The 15,989-nt window shown below is 52.3% G+C and overlaps 2 protein-coding genes across 3 annotated transcripts in view; both read left to right on the top strand.

Moving 5' to 3' along the window:
• Window positions 1-4,560, top strand: part of BTK (Bruton tyrosine kinase) — a 38,623-nt gene extending 34,063 nt beyond the window's left edge. For both annotated transcript variants that reach the window (XM_007671546.3, XM_001511208.4), the window contains exons 16-19: window positions 271-335; window positions 1,613-1,731; window positions 2,233-2,390; window positions 3,967-4,560. In XM_007671546.3, the coding sequence (XP_007669736.1) occupies window positions 271-335; window positions 1,613-1,731; window positions 2,233-2,390; window positions 3,967-4,038 (414 nt within the window). In that variant the 3' untranslated portion in view covers window positions 4,039-4,560. The remainder of the gene's footprint in view (window positions 1-270; window positions 336-1,612; window positions 1,732-2,232; window positions 2,391-3,966) is intronic.
• A 2,625-nt stretch (window positions 4,561-7,185) lies between these two features.
• Window positions 7,186-12,075, top strand: TIMM8A (translocase of inner mitochondrial membrane 8A). The gene is made up of 2 exons (XM_001511150.5): window positions 7,186-7,343; window positions 11,181-12,075. The coding sequence occupies exons 1-2, from the start codon at window positions 7,215-7,217 to the stop codon at window positions 11,340-11,342; spliced, it is 291 nt and encodes a 96-aa protein (XP_001511200.1). The 5' UTR covers window positions 7,186-7,214; the 3' UTR covers window positions 11,343-12,075.
• The last annotated feature ends 3,914 nt before the right edge of the window (window positions 12,076-15,989 follow it).

Here is a 15,989-nt window from a genome sequence, read left to right as displayed (position 1 = left end):
TGATAGATAACAGTCACAAATAGGAGCGATGCAACGACAAAGTGGAAAAACAACGTAAAAGGTGGGACAATGATAATAACATTGATAAGTATTATTATTAACAATAATAATAATATATGAAACAACAGCATGCTGCGCTTGAGCCTGAGATGTTTGTGTTGTCAAAGTAGCTGTTTGACTCAAGGCAGGCCTTGAGGCAAGATTGCCCAGGGCCACCAAGGGACAGTGTTTTGCTATGCCTCAACTCCCGTGTCTCTCTTGCTTCCCCAGGCTGCTCGGAACTGTCTGGTAAATGACCAAGGGGTAGTCAAAGTGTCCGACTTTGGGCTGTCCAGGTCAGTACGCCTCTCGCCTCTCCCTCCCCTTGCACTCTGTACCGACCCCACCCCACTTCGTATTCTCCTCCCGCTACCCTTCGCCATCCCGGTCTGCCTCAAAAGATCTCACGCTCTTTCTGCTCTGGGAATCATCCCTGGGCTCACCCCATCTACCATCTTGTTCCTTCCAACTCCCTGTCTCTGGGTTTTTCTCTAAGTATCGGCATCAGCAGCATTTATTGTGCACCAGGAGCATGCTGAGAATTGTACTAAGTGCTTGGTGGACACACAAAACAAACAGAGGACCTGATCCCTGCCTTCCAGGAGCTACTGCGATCTAATGGGGTGACCGTAGTCATCACTTGGTGTCATCACCAAACAAAATCAATCATAAAACAGTAGAGAAATCCATGAATGCTGAGGTGGCCGAAGGGATGGGTTGGTCAGGGAATCTAAATTAGGGAATGTCTAAAGTTTTTCACTTGTCCATTCCCCTCTTTCTTTGTGTCTCTGTCTCGGTCTCTCTCTCCCTTTCTCTCCCCCTTCCTCTCTCCTCTCTTTCTTTAGCTCTTTTCCCTCCACCTTCTTCTTCCTCTTCCTCAGGCCTCTGACCGGCACTTGGTCTCAATCTTGCCCCGCCTGTGGTCGCCTGTCCATCCCTCCTTCCCAGTCGTTCTCCCAGTCAAATGGCTGGGGCCGTTTGGGGTCCCAAGTGTGCTGGCCATGAGGCATCCCTTTGGTCTCAGGACCATCGAGGTGAGGACCGACAAGCCAACCAGAAAAGCTAGTCAGGTGGGAGAAAGGCCAACGGTGAGGGGACGGGCCCGAGGCGTTTCCAACAGAGGCCCTGGAACCGAAGCCCCTCCTTCCTGAAACAAGCCCTTCCTACTTAGACTGTGAGCCCCATGGGGGACAGGGACAACGTTCAACCTGATTAACTTGCATCTACTCCGGCACTTAGAACTGTATTTGACACATACTTAGCACTTAACAAATACCCCGTTTAGACTATGAGCCCATTGTTGGGCAGGGATTGTCTCTATCTGTTGCCGAATTGTACATTCCAAGTGATTAGTACAGTGTTCTGCACATAGTAAGCGCTCAATCAATATGATTGAATGAATGAATGAAAGCTGGGTCAGCCCGCCAGTGGATTCGTTTGGCTTCAGAGCGCTCGGTTCGGGAAGTCAAGGCGATCCTCCGGCCCGCTGCGTGACCGCCCTACTCTGCGCCGTCACTGGTCCGAGGCCCCCTCTGCTAGAGCAGGACAGTAATGTGACCTTTCACCCGCTCAGGTACGTCCTGGACGACGAATACACCAGCTCTGTCGGGTCCAAGTTTCCCGTCCGGTGGTCGCCCCCGGAAGTCCTCATGTACAGCAAGTTCAGCAGCAAGTCCGACATCTGGGCTTTTGGTGAGTAGAAGGAGTTGCAGAGACGCGACCTTAACAAATACCACTCTTCTTATTCTTTTTATTACTATTATGATTGTCATTATGATTATCACTATTATTGAGCAAAACTGAGGAAAAGGCCAAAGCCGACAATCTCCTACTCACCACCCCTGGGCTTCTGGGGGAGGGGGCTGCCCAAACTGGTTCTCCGGAGTCACGGTGAGAAAGACGACGATGGTGGTCCCGGTCGGCGGAGATTCCGTGAAGCCGAATGGACCAGGGGTGACACTTTGGATTCGAACGGCACTTTTTCACTTTTCCCCGAGTGAAGTAGAGAGAGGTAGGGGGGATTGTCCCCATTTTACAGGTGAGGAAACTGAGGCCCAGCCTGCGGTTCCCCCAGCAGGCGAGTGGCCGGTCCCCCGCCTCCCGGCCCAGGGGCTTCTTCCCAGCCTCCGCGAGCCACCCCCAGCCTCGGCCTCCGTCCCCCTTCGACGGTCTGAAGGTGTCTGTCTCTCGCAGGAGTTTTGATGTGGGAGGTTTACTCGCTGGGGAAGATGCCGTACGAGAGGTTTAGTAACAGTGAGACGGCAGAGCACATCGCCAAGGGCCTGCGTCTCTACCGGCCTCAGCTGGCTTCCGAGAGGGTGTATGCCGTCATGTACAGCTGCTGGCATGAGGTGAGTGCCCCCTTTCCTCCTGCAAACCACCCGGCACGGTGCCCTGCCTCTGACCGGCCCCGGCCCCGGTGAGGGGTCGTTCTGATGCTTCCCCCTATTATTATCATCAAGTGCCGTTGAGTCGTTTCCTATTCGCAGCGACTCCATGACCGCTCCACCTGCTGTAAATTTATTTTAAAGCCTGTCTCTCCCGCTAGATGGGAACCTCCTCGAGAACGGGGATCGTGTCTACCAACTGTAGTGTACTGCCCTCTCCCAAATGCTTAGTGCAGTGCTCTACACAGAGGAAGCTCTCAGTAAACACTATTGATTGATGGTTAGGCAGGTAGGCAGGGTGGCCATTAATGTATATTTATGCCATACGGTCTGGCTTTCAGTCGGTCCATCTCCCGGCTGGTCCCTGTCACTTCAATGTCCAGGATTTTTATTTCTAATCCCCCAGCTTCCCTCGGTCTCGGCTCCCTTGATCGGTTCCGGAGCCTCAGGGGGGCCCGGGATGGGGACGCATCAGAGCCCTGACTCTGGAGCCGGGGATGAGGTCAGGGGTCCACCCGGCAGCGCGCTCAGTAACTATCATGGTTCGGCACGCTTCCGCAAAGAACCTTTCCGTCTCCGTCTCGACAGCACCCTGGCTTCCACAGTAGGCCATCGGTAATACGCAGCATCGCCTAGTGTAATCCGATTCCAGCTTTACTCACTCCAGATCTTCCTCGCCAGATGCATGGAGGGCCTTGCTCTTTCTAAGACTGCCTCAAAGCGACCCTCCCCTAATCCCATCGACCTGTTCAGTGGAGGCTCTGAGGAGTTACAGGCTGTGCCTCTCCAGAGCCATGGTTCCACCCTGGGCGAGGTACCGCACGATCAGATCAGACACAGTCCCCGTCCCATCTGAGGCTCCCGGTCTAAGGAGGAAGTATTAATCTTCCATTTACACATGCGAAAACTGAAGCACGGAGAAGTTAAGCGACACCCCCAAGATATGTGGCCTAGTGGGATTTCGACCCAGGTCGCCTGACTCCCGGTCCTGCACTCTTTCCACTAGGCCATGCTGCTTTTGTACAAGAGGTGGAACGGGGGTGAAGCTCTCAGTCGATCAATCCATCCATCGATTGATGCTATCTATTGAGCGCTTACCTGATCCTCAAGGCTACTCTTCCAGGAAACCAAAGGTTTTGGGGGAGGGAAGCATACTTTGGTGCGGGGAGCACCCAGACTTCAAAAGGTCCCCGAGGGGACCCACGGTGCAGGATCGGCGGGCAGACCATGCCCTGTGGGGGCTGATAGAACCCTCAGTGGGCCTGCTTTTCTCCTCCCTTCATTTCTCCCCTTTCTCACATTCAAATAAACGCTCAATAAATATGATTGAATGACTGAATGAATGAATTCACCGGGTCACCAGGCTCTGGGAGCAGGTTTGTTCCTCTACTGACAGGGCCCCAGAGGCTCCCAGCAGCCCCGTTGCGAGCAACTTCACGTCCCACAGCTCAAGTGTCTCTGGGATTGTGTCTGTCCCCTCCCGCTCCATACTCTGATCTCTGTGTAATTCCAACCCCTCTTCCTCTCTCTCTCGCTCCAGAAAGCAGATGAACGTCCCACCTTCAAGTTGGTTCTCAGCAATATTTTGGACGTCATGGACGAAGAATCCTGAGTTCTCCAAGCAGCCTGCCCCATTTACCTTTCCCCCTCCTTCTGCCCCGATGCACACCTTCTCCACTTTTCTCGGAACGACTTCGCGGACCCCCCCAACCCCGGCCCCCCGGGCCCGGTGGCCGGGGTCGAGATGCACAGAACCGCCCGAGAACACGTTCTCTCCCCTCGAACGGTGGACCTCGTCCCTTCTTCTGACAAATGCCAAGACACTGCAGAAGTCATCCGGCCAGGCCGGGTCCCGCCAGGGAAAGAGAGCCTCTGGAGACCAGAGATGGTCTGAACCCTCGGTGGCCCAAAGAGGCGAGGAAGGCTACGGAAGCCATCCCTGGAGCTCCCGGACCCCCGGCGGGAAAGGCAGCCTCCCGCGAGGGGCACTCGAACGGTGCCGTAGACCAGAAATTGGTAGGGATTGAAGATGGCGGGTTTGCACGATCCTGAACTCAAGTGTTAGAAAGGGGAGGGGAGGAAGGGCGGATTGACAGGGACCTGTTTTTGATAAATAAAACAGTTGGAAAATCCAGCCTCTTGCGTCTCTGTTCAGCACGCGGCCTGCCCTTGGGTAGCTCGGGCAGTCAAAGCGGGGTTTGTGGAGTCCAGCTTTCTCTCCCCCAGAGAGGTCTTTCAGACACGGATGTACTCCAATCCTATCCCTTCTCACCTTCTAAAAACACTTGCACTCATTTTTCTTTCCCTCCCTGACCGCCATCTCCGACCACTCACTCTCTGGCGGCGATTTCCCTTCCGCCTTCACAGGCAGCCCCTCTCTCGCATCTTACTTTCTCTGGATCCCTCGGCAGCCACCATTTATCTATCGCCTCGTCTCCCTCCTCCCATTCATCCGAGCACTTAGTACAGTGCTCTGCACATAGTAAGCGCTCAATAAATGCTATTGAATGAAGGAATGAATTCCTGTCCAAACTCCTCCAACGGATTTCATTCACCTGCTGTCTCCACTTCCTTTCCTAAAATGAAACTTTTAGAACAGCAGGAAAGCTGGAGTTGTTGAGCTGTTGAATTCTTTAGCTTTTTTGTCGTGTACTTCCCCGAGCGCTTAGTACAGTGCTCTGCACACAGAAAGTGCTCAAAGAATAGGGATTTATTTCCAACAATCCGATTTGCACAGCGAGGTGCCCTAAACTCTTCTCCAGTAATCAATCAACCAACCAATCGATCAATAATCATATTTATTGAGGGTTTACCGTGTCCAGAGCATCGTACAAAGTGCTTGGGGGTGTACAATATAACAGAGTTGGCAGACGGGTTCCCTGTCCACAAAGAGAAGCAGTGTGGCTTAGTGGAAAGAGCCCGGTCTTGGGAGTCAGAGGTCATGGGTTCTAATCCCGGCTCCGCCACTTGTCAGATGTGTGACTTTGGGCAAGTCCACTTCTCTATGCCTCAGTTCCCTCATCTATAAAATGGGGATTAAGACTGTGAACCCCACGTGGGACAATCTGATATTGTGTCTACTCCAGTGCTTAGACAAGTGCTTGGCACGTAGTAAGCGCTTAACAAATATCATTAGTATTATTTTTATTATTAAAGAGCTTACAGTCTAGAGGAACTCCACCTGGTATTGTATCCATCATCCTCTACTCTTTATGTTGCTCTACCGCTCAGCTGTAACCTTGTTTTTGGCAGGTAACATGTCCGTTAATTCTGTTGGAGTGTACTCTCCGGAGCAATTAGCACAGTGCCCTGCGCATAGTAAGCACTCAATAAATACCATTGATTAATTAATTGTTTTATCATTCCCTATGTGTCCCCCAAGCGGGGCTCTCAGTCTCGGTTACCTCATCTGGAAAATGGGGATCATTCTTCTGGAAAAGGGGGTTTCCAGATGAGGTAAGTGAGGCACGGAGGAGTTAAGTGCTTTACCCAAGGTCACACAGCCATGGAAGGGAAAGAATTAGAACCCATGACCTGCTGATTCTCAGGCCCGTGGTCTAACCATTGCCCCACGCTGCTTCCCTACGCACCTCTTGATCTTGGGCAGGGATTGTCTCTATCTGTTGCCCAATTGTCCCAAGGTTTTAGTCCAGTGTTCTGCACATAGTAGGTGTTCAATAAATACTATTGAATGAATTGTATGTTCCAAGCGCTTAGTCCCGTGCTCTGCCCATAATAGGTGCCCAATAAATCCTATTGAGTGAATTGTCTGTTCCAAGGGCTTAGTCCAGTGGCCTGCTCATAGTAAGTGCTCAATAAATATGATTGAATGGACCTCAGTGGGCCTAAAAGGTCCGAGGGGCTGGAGTTCCGTTCCAAGCGCTTTGTCCAGTGCTCTGCCCATAGTAAGTGCTCAGTAAATACGATTGAGTGAATGACTGACTGACTGAATGAATGAATGAAGCTCAGTGGGACGAAAGGGTGGAGTTCTGTTCCAAGCCCTTAGTCCAGTGCTCTGCCCATAGTAAATGCTCAATAAATACGATTGAGTGAATGACTGAATGACTGAATGAAGCTCAATGGGCCGAAAGGGTGGAGTTCCGTTCCAAGCGCTTAGTCCAGTGCTCTGCCCATAGTAAACGCTCAATAAATATGAATGAATGAATGAATGAATGACTGAATGAATGAATGACCCTCAGTGGGCTGAAAGGGCCGAGGGGCTGGAGTTCCGATCCAAGTGCTTTGTCCAGCGCTCTGCCCATACTAAGTGCTCAATAAATACGAATGAGTGAATGACTGAATGAATAATGACTGAATGAATAATGACTGACTGAATGACTGACTGGCTGACTGACTGACTGACTGAATGAATGAATGACCCTCAGTGGGCCGCCAGGGCCGAGGGGGTGGAGTTCCGATCCAAGCGCTTTGTCCAGTGCTCTGCCCAAAGGCAGCGCTCGATAAATACGATTGAGTGAATGACTGAATGAATAATGACTGACTGAATGACTGACTGACTGACTGACTGACTGAATGAGTGAGTGAATGAATGAGTGCCCCTCAGTGGGCCGCCAGGGCCGAGGGGGTGGAGTTCCGGGCTGCGCCTCCAGGGGGCGTGTCCGCCGGGGGCGGGGCCCCGCTGGGGGCGGGTCCTGGTGGGGTCCCGCGCCTGCGCAGTGTGGGCGGAGGCGGCGGCGGTTCCGCTTCCGGTCGCGCGGCGGCGGCGGCACGTGAAGGTCGGCGGGTCGGGTCGGGCCGGTCCTGGGGGGGGAGGGGGGAGGGGCCGCCATGGACGCCCCCGCGGCGGTGGCGGGGGCTTCGGGCGCGGTGGACCCGCAGCTGCAGCACTTCATCGAGGTGGAGACGCAGAAGCAGCGGTTCCAGCAGCTGGTCCACCAGATGACCGAGCTGTGCTGGGTGAGCGGCCGCGCCTTACCAAGGGGGGAGAAAAATAAATGGTCGGTGTTCGCTAAGCGCTTCCAATGTGCCGAGCACCGGGCCTAGCGCGGGGGGAGACGCAGGATCATCAGGTGGCCCCACGGGAGGCTCCCGCTCTTCATCCCCGTTTTACAGATGAGGTCACCGAGGCCCAGAGAATAATAATGTTGGTATTTGTTAAGCGCTTACTCTGTGCCGAGCACTGTTCTAAGCGCTGGGGTAGACACAGGGGAATCAGGTTGTCCCACGTGGGGCTCACAGTCTTCATCCCCATTTTACAGATGAGGGAACTGAGGCACCGAGAAGTTAAGTGACTTGCCCAAAGTCACCCAGCTGACAAGTGGTAGAGCCGGGGTTCGAACCCATGACCTCTGACTCCAAAGCCCGTGCTCTTTCCAGTGAGCCACGGTGACTGGCCCCACGTGGGGGCCACCTCATCACCTTGTCCGCCCCCCCCCCAGCGCTTAGAACAGTGCTTCGCACATAGTAAGCGCTTAACAAATGCCACCACTGTTGGCGTTGTTAATCCCGGCCCCACCACCTATCAGCCGTGTGACTTTGGGCCACTCACTTCCCTTCTCTGGGCCTCAGTGACCTCATCTGCAAAATGGGGATGAAGACCGGGAGCCCCACGTGGGACCGCCTCATCACCTGGTCTCCCCCCGGCGCTTAGAACAGCGCCTCGCACCTAGTGAGCGCTTAACAAATACCCCCCTTATTATTATTATTCACGTGTCTGAATAATACACGGTTCCCTCATCTGTAAAATGGGGATTAAGAGTGTGAACCTCATGCGGGACGGGGACCGGATCCCATCTGCTTAGCTTGTATTCATGCACCCAATCGTATTTATTGAACGCTGACTGTGTGCTAGGCGTTTGGAGAGTACGGTTCGGCAACAGAGACAATCCCTGCTTTATCTACCCCAGCGCTTAGCAGAGTGCTTCGCACATTGCAAGCGCTTACCAAGTACCATTAAATAAAAATGAAATTGTGGTATTTGTTAAGCGCTTACTGTGTGCAAAGCACGGTTCTAAGCGCTGGGGGATGCAAGGTGATCCGTTTGTCCTACGTGGGGCTCACAGTTTTAATCCCCATTTGACAGATGAGGGAACTGAGGCACAGAGAAATTAAGTGACTGGCCCAAGGTCACACAGCTGACTAGCGGCAGAGCCTGGATTAGAACCCGTGACCTCTGACTCCCAAGCCCGCGCTCTTTCCACTGAGCCACGCTGCTTCTCGTTATTATCATCATTATTATTATTATTATTACTATTAATGGCCCTTTGTGAGTGCGCATTTCGTGCTGCAGAGCTATGCACTAAATCCTGGGAAATAATCCAGTAGAGGAAGAAGACAGGCTCTCTGTCCTCTCCTTCGCTTAACCATATTTATTGAGCACTTAGGTGCAGGGCACTGTACTAAGCGCTTGGAATGTACAATTCGGCAACAGAATCCCTCCTCTGCCCTCTCCCCCGGCTTCCTCTTGTGACCCTCGTGGCGGTGGAGAGGAGGAGGGACCCTGATTAGCTTGTTCATTCTCTTTTTTTTTGTTTAACAGACTCTGCTAAGTGCTTATTATGCACCAGACACTGTACTAAGCGCTGGGGTGGACACGAGTTAATCGGGTGGGACACTATAGCGAACATGGGGTTCATCGCTATTTTGCAGATGAGGTAACTGAGGCCCCGAGAAGGCAAGTGGCTCGCCCAAGGTCACGCAGCAGACAAGTGGTGGAGTCAGGATTGGAATCCAGGTCCCTCTGACTCCCAGGCCTGTGCTCTATCCATCAGGCCACGCTGCTGCTTTCTTTTCTGTCTTGCCAGTCTGGAGTTGAGGGAGCAAGGAGGGGTTTAGCCTTATATATCACGCTGGGGCCCGACGGCAGGGAGCAGGGGTGTATCCCTACCAGCGCTTAGAACAGTGCTTAGTACATAGTAAGCGCTTAACAAATACCACTATTATTATTCACTTCTCTGGCCCTCGGTTCCCTCATCTGTAAAATGGGTATTAAGAGTGTGAGCCTCATGCGGGACGGGGACTGGGTCCAACCTGATTAGCTTGTATTCAGTCGTATTTATGGAGCACTGACTGTGTGCAGAGCACTGGACTAAGCTCTCCACCCCTGCTCCCTGTCGATTAAGATACCGGGCTTCTCCAACTGCATAACTTCCCCGATGCCTGTTTTTTCATCTGAAAATGGAGGTTCGAAATCTATTTTTCCTCCTGCTTAGTCTGTGGGACAGAGTCCACCCTAGCGCTTGGTTCAGTGTCTGGCACCTGTAAAGGGCTTAACCGTTACCACAGTTATTATTAATCAGCGTTCGGCACACTGTAAGTGCTCAGTAAATACGAGCGATTGATTAATCGACAGGGAAATGCTACCGCCCACTCAGACCCTCCTGGGCTTCCCCTCATTCGGATTAGGACCCAGCGGGCTCTGTAGCTCCAGACACCTTTCATGGTCCCCGGGTACGGCGGCGCAAGCTCTCCCCAATCCTGGGATATTCTCCTGCAATCCCAAGTCCCACAGAGTTGGCGACAGATCCCTCTGCCGTTCTTGGATTTCTCCGGATCATCCCTATTTACTTCGTTTTGTCCCTCTGGAAAAATCAATGAAACGCACTCGGCGGCCCTGAAGGTGGAGATCTCTCTCAGCTCTTGGTCAACAGTGGATCCCTTACGTAATATCGTCCCTCCGGTCTGGGTCCGAAGGAGTTGGGGGAGAGCGTGTTGGCCGCCATTAGGCGGATTCTGGGGTCCGGCCGGCCCGGTAGCAGCGTGGGTTGGGCGGGTTCGCGTCTGCTCGCTGACCCCGGCGACTTACTGGTTGTCCCACCTTCCTTGTCCTCATAGGGATCTTTATTTTGCCTGTGGGTCAGAGAGGGAGCGGAGTCAGTGTGGGAATTGAGGTCCTTGGACTTGGTTTCCCCCCATTTTCCATGCAGGCTGCCACTTTGAGAGGGAGCAGAGCACGTGCCTGGGAGTCACAGTTCCTGGCTTCTAATCCCGGCTCTGTCTCTTCCCTTCTGTGTGACCTTGGGCAGGTCACTTCACTGTGCCCCAGTTTCTTCATCTGCAAAAGAGGGATGAAATCCCTCTTTTACGTAGACTGTCCAACCTGATTAACTTGTATCTGCCCCAGTGCTTAGAACAGCGTTAGACACATAGTAAGCCCTTAAGAAATATTTTTTTTAAAAAAAAAAGAAAATTGGCTTACAAATCTCTTTTGTAAGTGGATCCCAAACCCTCGTCCCCCGACCCGCACTCGTGCAGACTCTCAGGTAACTTTTTACAGCGTTTAGCACCTGCCTTGAAGGTGCTCAGGTTCTTCCAACTCCTTGGGAAGCAGGGCAGCCTCTCTCTTTCCAAGGTGGGAAAAGCCGGGCTCAGAAATATTAGGTCATTCATTCAGGACTGCCCAGCAAACCAGTGGCCAAGTAAGAAAAGGTATTTCATGAGACCAGACTACTTTCAAAGAGCCTGTCTTTGCCTGCTATAGGACTGTGAGCTAGTCTCTTAACCTCTGTGCCTCAGTTTCCTCATCAGCCAAGTGGGAAGCCAAGTGGGAAGAGTAAGACCTCTTCTTCCCTAACAAACACCACAGTCGTTACTGTGTTTATCCTAAGTTCCTTGTGAATATTAAGCACTGCACAGCCTGCAGAGGATGTGTTTTTCTCACCTTAAATTTGAGAAACCTTCCCAAGACACGGGTTTCTCTGGTTAGTGAGTTTCTCTTGGGATTTGGAAGCCTGTCAGGGTCCCGGGGAAGGGGAGGGGTCCCCGGTCGCTCAGCGTGCGTCTCGTTCCGCGCAGGAGAAGTGCATGGACAAACCCGGGCCGAAGCTGGACAGTCGGGCCGAAACCTGCTTCGTGAACTGCGTCGAGCGCTTCATCGACACCAGCCAGTTCATCCTGAACCGACTGGAGCAGACTCAGAAATCCAAGCCGGCCTTCTCGGAGAGCCTGTCCGACTGAGCGGGAACGACCGGAGCGGGAGAGGCGGTCCGGGGTGGGCGGTCCGTCCCCACCCCTTCTCGGCCGGCGGGATGAGCCACCTGCAGCTCTTGGTGGGGCTTGGGATCGGTGGGGGTGGAGGTGTGTATGAATTTGTTTCTAAGGTAATTTGGGGAAAATTCTGGGACAGATGAATGAAAGGCTGCAGTGGGGCCCTTCGACTTTCCACGGGCCCCTCGGGGTCAGAGTCCCTCTGACCGCTTGCTCTAAGTCACCTCACGCTGGGACCCCGCGGAGAGGAATCTGACAGCCGCCGCCGGGCCTGTCAGCGGCGCACTCGCGGATGGGTACCGGGCAGGACCCACACCCGCCTCTCAGCGGGAGGGGCGGCCCGGTGTCGTCAACGCCAGGCCCCCCACCGCCGGCCCGGGCCTCCGGGAAAGCATCTCGGCTCCGAGGATCGTCCGACGCCCTCGCCGACCTGTTCGACTTCCGCCCTACCGGGTCGCTCGTTGGCTCTGCCGATGGAGCGGGAGGCAGAGGGTGCCGGGGTTGGGGCGTTGATGCCCCAGCTCCTACCCCGGGTTTCAGGGTCTGCGGTGACTGGAAGTAAATTTGGCCAGGCACCTAGCAGGCAGCTGTTTTCCGGAAGAGAGAGAGCTGCGCGTCTCAGATGAATCAGGTCCGATTGATCGTTCCATTAACGGCATTCTTCCGATCGATGAAATAAAAGCCCGTATGCCTCTTTGCATAAGGTTGGCGTGTCTGATTGGGAAGGTTTCTTGTTCTGAGGACTGCCTCTCCCCGCCGCGCTAGGACGAGTTATCCCCAGAAACCAAATGGGAGCTGGTTCCCACTCAGTCAAGTTCGTTTGGGGCGAGGAACGGGTCCGCTATTTCCGTGCTATGTTTTCTCCCAAGCACTTAGTAACAATAATAATAGTGATGGTATTCGTTGAGCACTAGCTATGTGCCAGGCACTGTTCTTAGTGCTGGGAGATGATGATGATGGCATTTGTTAAGTGCTTACTATGTGCAAAGCACTGTTCTAAGCGCTGGAGAGGATGCGAGGCGATTAGGTGGTCCCACGTGGGGCTCACAGTCTTAATCCCCATTTTACAGATGAGGTAAAGGAGGCACAGAGAAGTGAAGTGACTTGCCCAAAGTCACACAGCTGACAAGCAGCTGAGCCTGGATTTGAATCCATGTCCTCTGGCTGCTAAGCACGTGCTCTTTCCGCTGAGCCACCGCTGCTTCTCTAAAAATGTTGATATTTGTTAAGCGTTTACTATGTGCAGAGCAGTGTTCTAAGCGCTGGGGTAGATACAAGGTAATCAGGTGGTTCCTCGTGGGGCTCACAGTCTTCATCCCCATTTTACAGATGAGGGAACTGAGGCATGGAGAAGTTAAATGGCTTGCCCAAGGTCACACAGCAGACGAGTGGTGGAGCCAGAATTTGAACCCACGTCCTCTGACTCCCCAGCCTGTGCTCTTTCCACTAAGCTCTTTCCACTAAGCCACGCTGCTTCTCAGTGCTCGGCACATCGTGAGTGCTCAAGAAATACCACTGATCGCTTGATTTATCGAGTGCTTACTCTGGGTAAAGCACTGGACTGAGCGCAAGGGAGAGCTCAAAGCAAGAAATTTGGTAGACGCCATCCCTGTCCTCAAGGAGTTTACGGTCTAGTAAGCCATAATTAAGACCTGTGGCTATTGGACTGGGGTACTGAACGTATGTCTGAACTGCCTCTCGCTAGTCAAACCTACTTTTTGGCCCCCAAAATCGCATCGGGCTACACCGTGCAGTGCAGTGCTTTGCACACAGTAAGCTCTCAGTAAATATGATCGAATGAATGAATCGTTTTACAGTCAAGGCAGGCCCAGAGGATGAGTTGCCCCTGCTGCTGTTGGGTCTTGGGGGGCCTGGGGCAGGTTCAGAGGGGTCGCCCTTTTCTAGAAGGGCACGGCGACAAGACGGGGAGAAGAAGCAGCGACAGAAAAGCCCGGGGATTTTTCAAGGTAAAAACTGGTGCGATTTCTGGTTAAACATTGGCTGTTAACATCTGCTGGCAGCCAGGATGCAAAGGAGATTTAAAAAAACTTGTGAGAAGTTTTGGAGAGGACCAAAGTTCTTTGGTAGACAGGAATCAATGTGTTTCCCTGGGTTCTAATCCCGGCTCCCCCGCTTGTTGCTGGATCATGTCTCCTCCTTCAGGGAGCCTTCCCTGATTAACTGCTCATCTTCCCCACCCTCCTACTGCAACTGCCCCGAGGCATATCATCACTTCTGTATCACTTAAGAATATGGATACTCAGCCTTCATTTATGTACATATCTTTACACTATTCCTTGTAACTGATTCAGGAGATTAGAAACTCCTTGAACAGGATAAAGTGTACTGATTCTCTTCTCTCCCAGATGTACAGTACACTCTACAAAGTAATAATCTATGTGGATGAGTCCCAAATCTACATCTCCAGCCCTGATCTCCTCTGCAAGAAAATCTCCTGTTTTAAGAAAATCTCTACTTGGATGTCCTGCTAACACCTCAGATTTAACATATCCAAAATAGAACTCCTTATCTTCCCACCCAGACTCTGTCCTCCCCCTGATTTCCCCATCACTAGACAGCACCACCATCCTCCCAGTCTCACAAGCCTGAAATCTTGGCATTATCCTCCACTCGTCTCTCCTTCAACCCGCATATTCAATCTCACCAAATCCTGTTGGTTCAACCTTTACAACATTCATCGCTAAAATCTGCCCTGACCTCTCCATCCAAACTGCAACCAAATTAATCCAGGCACTTAACCTGTCCCGTTCAATTACTGAATCAGCCTCCTTGCCGACCTCCCCGCCTCCTGTCTCTTCCCTAATAATAATAATAATGTTGGTATTTGTTAAGCGCTTACTATGTGCCGAGCACTGTTCTGAGCGCTGGGGTAGACAAGGGAATCAGGTTGTCCCACGTGGGGCTCACAGTCTTTATCCCCATTTTACAGATGAGGTAACTGAGGCACCGAGAATTTAAGTGACTTGCCCAAAGTCACGCAGCTGATTCCCTACTCCAGCTCCTACTTCCTTCTGCTGCCCGGATCATTTCTGTACAAAACCTTTCAGTCCACATTTCCCCACTCCTCAAGAACCTCCAGTGGCCGCCCATCCACCTCTGTCTGCATCAAAAAAAAACTCCTTACCACCAGCTTTAAAACATTAATCACCTTGGCCGCTCCTACCTTGCCTCGCTGATTTGTCTTACTACAATCCAGCCCGCACACTTCACTCCTCTAATACCATCCTACTCCCTGTACCTCGATCTCGTCTCAGCCGATCCCTCGCCCGTGCCCTGCCTCTGGCCTGGGACACCCTCCCTCTTCACGTCCACCACATCGCCCCACTTTCAAAGCCTTATTAAAAGCCCATCTCCAAGAGGCTTTTCCCCCCAACTAAGCTTTTATTTCCTCTTTTGCAGCCTTTATTCACCTCTCCCTCAGTCCCACAGCACTTATATACATATTCCTAATTTATTTATATTCATGTCTGCTTTCCCCCTAAGACTTTAAGCTCATTTTAGGCGGGGAACCTGTCTACCAAATCCGTTATAGTAAACTCTCCTAAGCGCTAAGTACAGTGCTCTGCACTCAGTAAACACTCAAGCACTACTGCTTGATTGTGGTATTTAAGCACTTACTCTGCCAACCACTCTACTAAGTGCCGGGGTAGATACAGATTGGACGCAGTCCCCGCCCCACACGGGGCTCACGATAGAAGGGGGAGGAAGAACAGGTACCGAATCCCCATTTTACAGAGGAGGAAACCGAGGGACGGAGTAATCAAATGACTTGCCCGTGGTCGTCCGGCAGGCGAGTGGTGTAGCCGGGATTAGAACCTGGGTCCTCTGACTCCCACGCCCGTGTTTGTTCCAACAGTCCTTCAAATACCATTCGATTTTTTTGAAAGGGTGCATGCGAGGTAGACCATCCGAGAGAAGTAGTCAAAGAAAAGAACTTGGTTTTCCACCCGCAGGCCATAGCCTTCAACTACCCAAGCTGGCTGTGGAAGTATCCAAGGGTTGAACTCCATCATGGAGACTTAGGAGCAGAACAGTGATGCCATAGCTTATCTGTCGATGCTGACGTGAAACAGTCTAGCGATTTTTTCAACTTCTGATCCCTCAAAATCCCCATCGCCCCTCTATCAAAAAAGCACATAGGCTGTCTCCCTCTCGGCATCCCGGCAATTCGTAGTCGCTCTGCTATATATATAAAGGACACGAGCCTAAGCTCTCCGCCTTCAAGGAGCTTGCAGTCCAGCGGTTTAAAGATGGAGGGGGCGGAGGGGTGGGGGCTAGAGTGAACGCAAGGCTACCTAACTCGCCATGTTCACAGAACTGAAGAATCCGCAACTGCTCCGGCCTCCCCGTTTCCCCAGCCAAGTTGGAGAGATTACTGAAGGTTGGGATGAAAAATCTTTCCTGACCTTCTCTCACAAGGGGAGTTTAGTGCTAGTGAATTCACCAAGCTGCTATTGGTTGTGTGGCCACTAAAGGTATTTTTATTTTTTTTTTGATGGAGGGTGATGAGCCACAGCCATCTCTACGGTGGTCGGGAATATGCTCAAGAGGCCAGTGAACCAGGTCAGATGTTCGGGTTTGGAAGTGACAAGTAGC

The sequence above is a fragment of the Ornithorhynchus anatinus genome, chromosome 6 (genome assembly GCF_004115215.2).
Source record: "Ornithorhynchus anatinus isolate Pmale09 chromosome 6, mOrnAna1.pri.v4, whole genome shotgun sequence".
Taxonomy (NCBI): Eukaryota; Metazoa; Chordata; class Mammalia; order Monotremata; family Ornithorhynchidae; genus Ornithorhynchus; species Ornithorhynchus anatinus.
The sequence above is the reverse complement of the archived record's forward strand: the minus strand, read 5'-3'. Positions and strand labels throughout refer to the sequence as shown.